Source organism: Hirundo rustica, chromosome 8 (genome assembly GCF_015227805.2).
Source record: "Hirundo rustica isolate bHirRus1 chromosome 8, bHirRus1.pri.v3, whole genome shotgun sequence".
Classification (NCBI taxonomy): domain Eukaryota; kingdom Metazoa; phylum Chordata; class Aves; order Passeriformes; family Hirundinidae; genus Hirundo; species Hirundo rustica.
In genome coordinates this window covers 18,063,065-18,076,026 of record NC_053457.1, presented here as the reverse complement: position 1 = coordinate 18,076,026, position 12,962 = coordinate 18,063,065, and the positions used below count along the sequence as shown (strand labels likewise).

General features: G+C 37.1%; 1 protein-coding gene across 7 annotated transcripts in view; it reads right to left on the bottom strand.

The window, feature by feature from the left end:
- Nucleotides 1–12: 12 nt before the first annotated feature.
- The window catches only part of MAPK8 (mitogen-activated protein kinase 8), a 144,671-nt gene continuing 131,721 nt past the window's right edge, over nt 13–12,962 (bottom strand). For 5 of the 7 annotated variants that reach the window (XM_040070896.2, XM_058421505.1, XM_040070895.1 and 2 more), the window contains 7 exons: nt 10,599–10,764; nt 6,110–6,181; nt 4,098–4,280; nt 3,190–3,314; nt 2,158–2,221; nt 1,395–1,472; nt 13–960 (listed from right to left, as the gene is read on the bottom strand). In XM_040070896.2, the coding sequence (XP_039926830.1) occupies nt 815–960; nt 1,395–1,472; nt 2,158–2,221; nt 3,190–3,314; nt 4,098–4,280; nt 6,110–6,181; nt 10,599–10,764 (834 nt within the window). In that variant the 3' untranslated portion in view covers nt 13–814. Of the gene's footprint in view, nt 966–1,394; nt 1,473–2,157; nt 2,222–3,189; nt 3,315–4,097; nt 4,281–6,109; nt 6,182–6,523; nt 6,596–10,598; nt 10,765–12,962 lie in introns of all 7 variants that reach the window. The other 2 variants (XM_058421506.1, XM_040070902.1) reach the window with 2 other exon arrangements.

The window sequence follows — 12,962 nt, the reverse complement described above, 5'->3', positions numbered from 1 at the left end:
CAGGCTACGAGCTAGAAGTAAACAGTTTATTGGCATTGCAATGTATTATTCATGAAGTATCCTCACGTTTTATGGTGATCACAAGATTTGGCATGCCACAACTCCGCAGAAAACATCACATTACTGTGCTAGGCTGGATATTTCTGCATCTTTGAAGATACGATTTGCTTTCTCTTAAGTTCATAAACCCATTGAGATTATGTAACTTTGCAAAGGATTTTTTCTGTTTATCTAAAAAAAAACCCAACCCACTAATTGTTGCTTTTGCTGAAGTATTATAGGCAAGTGGCCAAAATAAAAGAGGATTTTGTTCACTACCCAGCACCACAGTAGTACGCCTGAAACTACAGCTGGCTGCACTGAATTCTCTCCCCCTCCACCTGGACACGGATGTATGACCAAGCATAAAACTTTGAAGGATATCATGAACAAAACATCTGGAATAAATCCTAATTAAAAAATTGAAAACCTATAAAATCTTAAATAATTCATCATATGGTAATGACCACGACATTAATATGTGCTTTGATAAAACAAATCTTACAAATTCAGTAAAAAAAGATCAGCAGCATAATAGTAAAGCAAATATGCAGATTTTAAAACCACAATAAAAATTACCAGGTTTAATATTTTACAGTTAATTACAGCAAAAAAGTGGCTGCTTATAACACAACTTACAGTTTGAAATTACAGCACTTTATGATGAATTCCATGATTATTTTTGAAAAAACACTCAAAAATACCACCATATTTTAAAAGTGCCCTATTAATGACTAAAAGGACCCCCCCTCCCACCCCCCAAAAGACCAAGTAGTCATCTACAGCAACCCAGAGGTCCAGCTGAGGTTTCTAGACTGCTGTCTGTATCAGAGGCCAATGTTGGATCTGTTGACATTGAAGACACATCGTTGACAGATGACGATGAGGATGGGTGTTGAGAGCCATTGATCATTGCTGCACCTGTGCTATGAGAAACAAAACACCAAATCAGTTGCAGATACAGTTGCACAGTTCACTACTTGCATTAGTCTGTCTCTTCCTAATGGCTGCTATTTTTCCCTGTTTTGGCAAGTTTGAAGAGATGTGTCTCAATCGACTATCAAAATAAATAAAACCCACAAGTCTTTAATGTGGGGCTGAACAGATGGTGCATCAAGAACTGAAATGAAGTATCAATTACACAGGAACAACGATATGGGGATTAAACAGATCAATAAAAAGATGTCAGCCCTGTATATTCCACTCAAATATACAGTGTCTCAATTCAAGAGGTTAGGTCATTGAAGAGCCACATTTTTGAGTTAGGTTACTTTTCAGTGTCTTGATCAGCTTTACGCCCTCCTCCTGACCTACAACTCAGTGGAGCTTTGAACTGTGCTTTTATTGTAACCAACCTAAAGGGGCTGGTTGGCCACGTATAACCCCATTCTTGGTTCTCTCCTCCAGGTCCATGACTTCTTTGTATATCAACTCTGAAAATGCAGAGAAGGGAAGGCAAAAAATGAATTTTCAACCCAAAGACTAGATCAACAATACATCTCCCATTAAAATGTCCGTTTAATTTTCATAGGTTTATTACTGTTCAAAATCAGTTTTGAACAACAGGATGTAGGCTACACAACAACTGGCAAGTGATATAAAAAACATACACTCTTTTCTCTTGGAGCTACAGTGGCCTGCCACTCTTGAGAAAACACTACACTGCTCTAAGGCTCTTCTATTCAGGCTGCTTGGAGACCTGAGGCTAAGCTGAGTCTTAAGGCCCACTCAGTTTTTATCAATGACTTCTTTGGTAAGGGAAACTCATTCAAAAGTCTTCAAAGGAAGAGCCAGGAACACCTGAAGACTTGTCCTAATTCAAGACATTCAATTCGTTACATTGCTCAAGCTCCTGCATAATTTTCAATTGTAGCAGTTTGTCCAGAAGAGTTACCCTCCCTACAAATGCTGTCCTATGGATTGCTAAAGTTGACTGAGATGAGCAGGTCTTTAGTTCATTTCAAAGGTTCATCTCCTCTGCAGGAAAAGTCTGTTCCCCTCACATCCAAGCAGATGAAGTAAATACTATTAGGTTGCTCAGAAGAACTTTAATAACAGTAACTACTGGAACCCAGCACACTCCCCAAAGCTTTATTATACTTTAAATGCCTTTCTTACCTTTCCACTCTTCTATCGTGTGCTCCCTCTCATCTAACTGCTTATCGGGTATCTTTGGTGGAGGCTGAAAAACAAAGCTAACTCACCACAGAGCAATCAAAAGGGATACAAAACTAGTACAAATTAAAAGTAAAATTAAGCATTCAGAACATGACCCTGATTTAAAAATAACATTTACATGATTTTATATATATACATTCATACTTGGACTTTCCCTGTTTTTTAGATGCTGCCACAGTCTTTAAAGTTCTTCTGATTAATAAATTTGATTACATTACTGTAATAATTAGCAGACAAACTCATCAGTCTGGTAGAAGAGCTCCTAAGTGCAGCAGTCTCCAGCACAAGCAGCTCTTTTCAGCTAATTACTGTTAATTACTAATTTTTCTATCTAACTATTACAGAGCAGCAGAATTATAATTGCTCCATTTACATCAAGTAGCTTTTTCTATTCTTAGTGGCCATCACTAAATTTTTCTTTAAAAAAAATAACACTTTTCTCAAAAGCTGAAATTATCCTGAAAATAATTTTTCAAGAAAAAAAATTACATTAATCCCTTCCTTCATTAGTTTTAATAACTAAAATCTCAAAATCTTGCATTCAGATTTTGCCGAAACACTTATTTCTGGTTGAAGAATAGCACAAATTCCTACAACTAATCCAAGTATTTTGCTTCCCCAGGAATAAATACCCCAGAACCCCATCAAGGGCAATCAAATCACACTGAAACAACCGAAGCTCAATACATTAGAACCCTATATAAAAGATTTCAGATGCATGACTACATGTTCAGGAGATGATATGCAATTATACATCAACAGAAAGATACATGAACACAGGTACCTTAGCCCATTCCTGATGCTATTTATAATAAGCATGTCTGTCTATCAACATCAATAAAAACAATTATGGCTCAGTTAAGCTTCTAATGAAATGTGCAACAATCTTCTGACAGGCAGCTGTACCAAGCATCACAGCAAGATGACTTTATACAGTAGCTTCGTAAGCAGAGACCTAAAACTAGAACTTACAGCTTCTGCTTCTGATGGATCATACCAAACATTGATGTATGGGTGCTGCAGGGCCTCATCCACAGAGATTCTTTTAGAAGCATCTATAACCAGCATTTTTGATAACAAATCTCTTGCTTGACTTGCTGCAAAAATAAAATTTTCTGTTCAGATTACTGCCATATATAGAACACATAAGAGGGAGTTTCAAACTTTTAAAGAGAAGGGCAAAATAATCAAGTTCTAACTGAATGTCTATGAATCCTCACATAATGTGAGATTTAGGAGAGCGGTCCATTTGATGGCACAAAAAACCTGACGAGAATGACTCAAGTGGGAAAGGGGTCAAACATGTTTCACTATCCATTTTCAGCACACTGTGTCCCTTGGTGTGACATCCTTACGTGAAACAGCTCAGGTGGCAGTGCAACCTTGTCTCCAACAGCAGCAGGCAAGCACCTACTGCCCCTTTCTGTCACATGCTTTTAGTCATAGAAAACAGCGTGAGTGACTCCACTGAGTAGGTGGCCTTTAGAACCAGCAAGTCACTGAAGTAACTACAGGGTAACTATATATCATGAACATAAATCCCTTGTTCTCATCCCTAGAGAACAAAGATCTGCTCTGCCTACACAACTTCTAGTCCAACCTCCCCCCACTTTTCTCTAAACTGTGTTGGCATCTGTCATTGAGAAGAATATAGATATTTACTTGTCTTTATAAAGACAGCTCCAAGAATAGGAGCTGTCTCATGAAGATATGAAAGCGAAGGGAAGCACATGTCAGCACATTCATCCACTCTCATGACATAAATATTTAGAACCTTAGCAGGATGATTTTATAGTGAACAAAACCAAGCTACATTTCTGTTCAATATATCATAGTTTTAAAACTTTTAAAACACACAACACACAGAAGACAGACCTTACCTTTAAGTTTATTGTGTTCGGAGTCAGCTGGGAAAAGGACATCTGGAAAGAGTTTTTCAAAACTATAACCAGCATATTTAGGTCTGTTCTCCACATAAGTTCGGACTGTAGGCTGTAATTTCTTCATAAATTCAGGGCATGGTGTTCCTAGCTGCTCTATAACTTTATTCCATTGATCAATATCTAAGGTTATGCAGCTAAGAAAAACACTGTGTCTGGTTTTCAGCTAGAAAGTTATGTTAAAACCACATGAAATAACCAACAGAGAAAACACAGAAAATTATAATAAAGTATCAAGTTCATCATCATGACTTAGAACTATTTTCTTAAACAGTGAAACAAAGCAAGACTATGATAGCGTAGTCAAGGCAACATGTATTTCATTCAAAATCATTACTGGCTAGAAAAGGATATAATTCTCAGAAACAGAATATTAGAAGACTCAGAAAATATTTAAATACAACGAATTGAACTTAAGTCCTTGTCTGGGTTCTGGAGAACTCAATCCCTGATCTGAACACACATTCACAGCTACTACACACCACCAAGGCACTCCTGAGAATGACCCCAAGCGCGTGCTTTGTCCTTCATTCTTATCTTGGAACCTCAACCCAGTCCTGCACAACCTCTCACCAAGGATGTGCAACACTGAGCACCAAGGGGCACACGAAGGACCGAGGCTTGGCCCACACAGGTCAGTGACAATATTGTCAGGGACTTGAATGAAGTTAAAGAGTTGCAAGGACACATAATGAACATCTTAAACTAAGAAGTTTACACACTGTAAACGGGAGACTGACTACTTCAGGGCGGAAGAATTTAATACAGTTAACTGAAACAAAAAAAGTAAAGTTTGGCTCAGGAATTCCTAGTTGCAGATGATTAAATAATAGTAGAGAGCTCAGGTAAAATTTTATATATGCTAATTCACATTCCCCCCAACTTTTCCTTTTTGGCTGCCAAATACCAGGCTTCCTAAATCTTCAGTGGGTTGAAGTAGACTCTCTCTTATATTCCTAAAACTTAACAGCAGATCTCTATATAAGGATTCTCAAGCTCTGCTGAGCTTTAGTACAGGCCTTGACAAAAGCAACTATTTACGTTGTGCGGCACTGAGCCTAAACTGAAAAGCCATGCCAGCAAACCAGGTGCATAAAGCAAAGCATGGTGCAGCTCATGCAATGACAGAGCTGTGTGAAAGTAAGGATGCTCTGGATTTCCTTACCATGGCTCAAAAATCTCCACCCCATTTTCACCCCTAAATGGCACTACAGCAATTTTTAAACAGTAACCTGCAGCAAAAGCAGGAAACATTTCTGATGGCATCTAAAAATGCTTTGTAAGTAACAGAAAAACAAACAATATATCAAAGTCCACTTATTTTCACTAATTTTAGCAATGATCTAGAGGCTTCAGTTCTGTTTGTTTGGAACAGACTCTGTCTGAAATACTGTTTATAGGACAACCCATATAGACACCATCAAACCATTCATGGTATAGAAAGGCAAAAATGCCAGATTATTTCTGAAAGCTACTTGCAGGATCATTTCTGCATACAAAAAATAAATCTCCGGAGTGTAACTAATGAAAATGGTTAGGAATTTTTGTAAATATTTTCTATAAAATGCAAAGAATAGTAACTACTAACATGCTCAGGTACTAAACAAGATTAGTAAATTACTACATAAAAATGAACTCTGAAGAAAAACCCAATGCATGTGAACCAAGAAAACACCACTTAAACCAAAAGAAGTCTCTCTTAAATGTGACAACATTCAGAAGTATGGACAGGAACTATATTACACTGGAAAAAGAAAAGAAGGGGGGGGGGGAGGCGGGGAAAAGAAAAAGTCTGTTTGCCCAAGTGGTATATAATGAACTTGCAAACTGCAATTTGAAAAGGCAGTTTAAAAGTAGTATTTTAAAAATTATCACCACCTTAATCTGGAACTGTATCACTGCAGTACCTTTTGACCTTTTACAACTACATCCTAGGCCAAGGGTAAGGATACGATCTGTACCAGGAAATAAAACACCACCTTTGATCATTTCTCCCATGATGCACCCAACTGACCAAATGTCAACTGAAAACAAAATGCAATGATATTAACATAAAAGATAGTTATTAAAATAAAATAAATAAAAGACATCTAGACACACACATACACATGAAGTGACTATAAAAAGCATGTGCAATGAAAATGAGTGAAGGTGAATGTATGCTAACTACAGGACCAGCAGAGACTATGTCCTACGGCTAGGTGCAGCCCGAATATAAATGATTTTTTTTTAAGTGTATCACAAGAAAAATCCATGTTCATTTAATAAAAAAAAAATTGTACAATATGCATCTTCATGACACAACATCAATAAAAAGGTTAATCACTTCCTAACTAATTCAACCTGCTGCAGCAGCACAAGGATACAGTCCCTTCCTGGAAAGAGGATTTTGTGGCAAACCATTTCGCCCATAATGCACCCCACAGACCATAAATCCACTATGTTTGTAGCACAAAAAGAAGGAAAAGCAAAGCAAACGGTCATTTAAAATTAAAAGAAGCATAACATGACTGCATCCTATAAACTGCAGAGACAGCACAGGAAGAAGAGCAAGTCTTTGTATTAATCAATGAAAACAGTTTAACATACACCATGTGTAAGGATTAGCTTTTAACTGTCTCAAATACAAGGCAGAAAAACATCCTTTTGTTTAATATAGTGCTAGAGCAAGAGCTTGAGCAGAGAGAGAGACATGAATCAAGCAGAGTAAAGCGATTCTCCAAGGCTGGAGGCTTCGAAGCTACCTCTGCCAAGAGAACAGACTCAAGCATCAAAGACTGACTGATTCCTTCAAAGTAATTCTGCTGCAGTTGTAGGAATAATTCTAAAAGCAACCAAGTAAACTGACCTGTAAAAATATTACCTATTGAAACAGTTCATGCTTTTTAGGATAATTAATTTGGTATTACATAGGAATTACAATTTGACATCAAGTATTTCCTAGACATCAGATTACCATGCATCTCTCTCTTGCTTTAAATAAAAAGCAAACAGAATCAGTAAAAGATCACTTAGAATTTTAGAGGATCAGTTAATGACAATGTTAGTATGCTCCTAGATTTTCAGTTCAAATCATTTGTTTTTAAAATATTTTTCCAGCTATGCTGAAATAACATTTTATACAAAAGAACAACTCAAAAGCCATTTTTTAAAAATGAAATACGCATTTTCTCCATTACCTTAAAATAAATCACTCAGAAGACATAAAGATGCACAATTTTACTTTGTACAGGGTAAGCCAATTTCTTTTGCAGTTACTTTCAGAGGTATTGTTAATTCCGTATGCAAAAGTTTTCTTGGAGTCATAACACTGAAATGTTATTATTACAAATAATTTTATGTCAAATATGACAAGGGAATTTCAATTAAGCAGATAAGAGGGGGATTGAAGTGACAACAATTGTATAGTAAGAATTATACATAAATGTTCTGGAGGAGCTCAACAATGTCAAGAAAACAATATTGCTTATTTTTCAATATTCCTTCTCCTTTATAAATTCCTCTAAAATAGTATCTAGATAATATGGTAGAAAATCATAGTTGTGCATATTAATAGGTTAAAATTAAGGGCCTTGCTCGTTTAAAAAAATATTGTCAACACCTTAGTTTAGTGCTCTTTTTCCTCTAAAAACTTTTTTTCAAATGCTTAAGTACATATTCTTAGAGACCCAAAGAAGTCAAGTTTTGCCTTTGACTTTTTATTTAAAATTCTAAATTTTGGACTTTTTGACCTGCTACACAACCTGCTGCCATCACAACTCAAAATATACCTAAATCTCTTGTACTTAGCTTGTGTCCAACGTGATAAAGTTACCATTCTTCTGGTATCCCTAAAAAACCAAACTTGAGATGTTTTGTGGTATTTTGATTTGCTGCCCTCATTAAATCAAACAAAAACCTGTCTATTTAAGGTCCTTAGCTTTTGTAGCAAACTGAACAAATGTGACTACTTTTACAGAAGACTAAAATCTCATTACAGATCTGAAATATACTTTAAAAAATCTATTGCTGTCATAAAGAGTCCATTTTTTTCTTAACAAGCCCATGAAGTGAGCTTACTGATTTTTATACTTCTAAGAGAAAAAATACCATGTGAAAATGAAGTTTAAACTAAATCTACCTAGTAAGAAACATAAAAGTAGTTGTTTCAGTGTGTTTAGGGCTTTCCTTGTTTCTCAGCGCTTCCTTACTGATAATCATGGACATAACAGTGCATAAATCTCTCAAAGAGCAAGTGCATGAACAGTTCTGGTGACACCCCCGAACATCCTTCAGTAACAAACTCTGCGTATTTGTTTGGGCTCCTTGCTAGTTTTAAAACAATTATCTGTGTAGTATAGCACCAAAAAATATTACTCTGCAGTACATTATCTCAGTCATCAAAATATACACTGCAATCCTCCCACAAGTTCAGCAGGGCACAAACTGCAGGAAACTGCCAGACAACCCTGTAACCATTAGTTAACTGCCAATTTTCAGTATTTAACTCTGCATTAAGTAAGTTCACAGTTAATTTAACTATGGGTGTAATGGGCTATAACAGGCATCAATACTAACAGGTGAGGCTCCTGGACAGCCCATGGTTCTTACTGTAAGTGCATCCTTGATACCCATTTCCCTGTCATGGCAGCTCCACAAACTCCTAACAGCTCACGTAAACTGCCTTTTAATGAGAGCAGTACTCATGGAAATGCAACTGTCTTTGGACTCACTCCATACATTTACATTCTCCAGAAGTGCCACTCTCATTTCAATGATCATGTATTTGGCTTTGGGAAAATGTGACAGCTTTTCAAATGAAAGTAAATTATTATTTATGATGCACAACACAAGTCATGCTTCCATAAGGAACAGGACTGTCACAAGCTTGACAGGATACTCTAGAACACAATCTAACTCCAGTAATGGAAAGAATGTTTCACTGTTTCATGCTTTTGCGACCCAAAATCACTTACTATTTGAGAGAAAGATTTAAACTGGGCAAGCTGAGTCAGAAAACTTGTGACTTCTCTGTCAATTCCTTCTGTAAGGCAGCTGCATGACTCACTACTACAGCTTTAGGTACTTTTCTTTAATGTCCCTTAAATAGACAATATAAAGTCTTAAGGGGAAAAAAAGACTAAACTAAATTTGGAAATCTAGAAAACTTCAGGAATTAAAAGAAATACCTAACCTGTTCTACTCAGCCTGTGACTCCAAAATTACAGGAAAAACAGTCAACCATGGAGGACATTTGAAGAAATGCACTACATCCTCTCATGCACACTAACAATCCAAACAAAAATCACAGTCTTGCAATAAATCTCCACTCTCACGCCTTAGAGCTGGCTCCTTTCATTGCTAGCACCATTCACACACAGCCTGAAGTCACTTGCTGCAATGGTATGCAGTTGCCAGGCGGGTTTGCAGACTGCATTAGGAATGCTGAAAGGCAGAGCAAGCGCCAGTTGTGTCAGGAGGTGAGGAGCCACACCTCACATCTCCCTGGAGGCCTGGCCAGCAGACACTTTGAAGCACACAGGTGACCTGTGGGCACCCTCAGCCTGGGGTGTTGACAAGTGAATCCAGGGAGCTGCCTGACCATGGGGACAGCAGAGCAGTGAAATGGCAGCAGAACAGGCTGCTCCAACAGAGCGTCAGGAAGGACACGTCACCTCATTTTCCTAATGGGTACCACTCGCTGCATGTGCAATGTACTCCATGATGTGTTTCCCTCAAATGACAGGTATTTTTTTATTTTCCTGTAGAAGATACTGAGAGGCAGATGGGTCACAGAGCGAGTAGGGTGAGGAGGAAGTGTACGCAATGTAAAGTTCTTTTGGAATTTGTCATGGACCTCAAAGAATCCATGATGACAGTACTCTCTGCATGCCTGGCTCAAGTATGTTACTGAGTTTTCTTCAGCAACATTGAGAACTTAGTGCAAAAGGCTTAAAGGAGGCTGGTTTTAATAAAAAGCAATGCCACAGTAGGTAATCTTAGCTTGTTTGTTCCTCAGTAGACTTTATGCTCCCTACCTTGTAAAAGGCCATACCCAATACAGTTATTTAGCATTGAATTTAGTACACATATCTACTGATGAATTACGATTTACATCTTCACCAGGAATGAAGCCAGATGAAGGTATATTAAAATACATACCACATTTTAAGAAAATGTATTTCCAGTTGTTCCTGAATGTCATGTAATCTGCCAAGGAAGTTATTTAAATTTTTAAACAAACAAGGCCCTCAATTTCTTCTCCTATTAAATGCAAACATTTTCTAATGGATTGAGTTGAATAAACAAATTGGTATATCCAGAATCTGCATTTTGGTCACAAGACTAATTTATAAAATTTCTACAACTTGAAAAAAACATTAACATGTAAAAGGTGGTGTGCCAAACAAAAAAAAAATAAAATAAATAAAGCTATGCCAAAGAAAGACTATATTTGCTGACCGTTTTCTTTGTATCCCATCCCTAGGATGACCTCTGGTGCTCTGTAGTAACGAGTCACTACATAAGGCGTCATCATAAAACTAGTTCCTGCAGTTCTGGCCAGTCCAAAGTCAAGAATCTTCAAAGTGCAGTCTGACTTTACTACTATATTACTGGGCTTTAAATCCTTTAAAAAGAAACATCATATATGACTGCTAAGAGAAGCACAAAGTAGCCTGTGGTTCACATTTTAAGAAGATAATATTGCTAACATTAAATCCCATGCACACAACTAGGTTACTGCTATAACTGCAGCTTTTCTCTGCCCTTGCATTAATTTATGTGCATTCAGCAGATGACAAAATTAATTCCTTGTACTGTGCTTGTAGATTTATATAGCAATTAAAGAAGGAAAATACAACCAGCATTACAAGGTATGTTAGCAATGTCTGAAATAAATTGAGGTTAGTAAGAAGTGTTAGCTCTGAGGAAAAGTTCTAGAAACTACCACTGGAACAGTAATTATTTCTACAAAGCAGAACACAAGTAACATGACAATCACTTGATTCAATAATCATCTTGATACAAGAATTATTAAAATTATAATGAATATAAAAGGTTTATTTGCTAGCTGAGGTTACATTACCTCTTCTGAACCAATAAATTTCTCTGAACACAAAGGAAATCTCCATGCCCACACAGCTTTAGTTTCCAGTTTAGGACTTAATTTTATATTAAGTTTGGCAACCAAACCCAAAAAGGCACCATTGAAGAACTGCCAAAAATTAACACAATCATTAAACTGGAGTGGAAAATGTTGACATAGCTACCCATCATTTTGGTTAGCAACTTGCTAACTATTCTCTACACTTGAACCCTATTGACAATAGTGGCTTTGAAATATTTATTTATGCAAACGCGACACAGACTTTCTCTGTCATCGCCTCAGCAGGATCTTACACACACCTGAATGTCACAGAGTAAATACTACAGAGTAACTTCAGAATAACTCTGCAATTATAAAATCATTCACAGCACATGGGACAACACAGGTAAGACTAAGATAATTCCTGCCCATGCTCATACTGAGATTAATGAGAGAAAAACCTGAGATGTGACAGAGGACTCCAGCACTTGAGCTGCAAGCATTTGATAAGGAGCCCTGTCACTGTTTCTTAAAGGCAGATATGTGCAAGATTTATGTAGTTTTCATTTGTACTTGGATGGCTTTCAGCAATCTCCTCATAATGCCAAGAAAACTGCATTAAAGATAGAAACAACAAAAAGAGTTCCAGAACATAATTTTAATGACTAGTTGAAAGCCTTGCATACATATTCACACATGCATTTCCACACAAAAACTCTGCAGGTGACTTTAGTTTAAAACATTCTCAAACACCACAAATTAATTTAAGTTCTATAAGGCCTTCTGGCCATTTAATATGCACGTTTCAGATTCTCCTACAGTCCTTTTCATTATCAGCTTTATTTCTGCACACTTCTATTATTTCCAGGATGCTCATTGCAGAATGCCAGGCACATGCTCATAGTAGTAACTACACTCCTCCTCCCCAAAGCTTCAGAATTAACACTAAAAATGTTAAAGAGATCTTCTCTTTGCTTACCAAATGCTGTCCATCCTTATTTCTGAACACCATGTAGCTGTCATGAAGCCTAGGATCAGAATGATGAATTGATTTACACTACATTCAAATTCATGCAGAGATGCAAAACCTGCATCTCTTATATGTATCTTCTGCTAAATAAACAGAAACTCAAAAGCGCCTTTGGAGGTGATCTAATTAATTAGGATGGATAAACATAACCAGAACCTATAGCAGAAAATCTCTCACTGAACCTTGAAAATGTAAAATGTCAGTGCTTAAGAAACAGATTCTTGCATGGCCGTTTGCCCATTAGCCAGACAAGGAGACAGGGACATCTCTGGAGGATAATTCATGGCTTCTGTGGGCTCTTCTCTTTCTAACAGAAGGTTTGTGAAGGGCTTCCATAATCAGGCCCCTTTGTTAAGTACTCAAAATAGGGCAGAATTCAGTGTTTCTGAGCCTTCATGTGAGACTAATGAGACACTCCGTGTCCCTCAGAAAGCCACTGAGGCACAACTCCACAAAGCTGATCATTCAACCTCAGATTATGAAATAAAAATGAATGTGTACTTCTATATTGGCTGGAAATTGCATCTCTGCAAAATGTTTGGAACACAGTAATGTTATTTGCCAACATCTGTTTAGGTAAGTGCAAAGTTATGGTCAAATGTTTACCCACTGATGTGGCAACTAAGCTTCCCCTACAACTTCAAGGTGAAGTTGACTGAAACTCTGTGTTTGATCTTCACTTTGTTCCACCTCTAGCTTGCTATTAAAA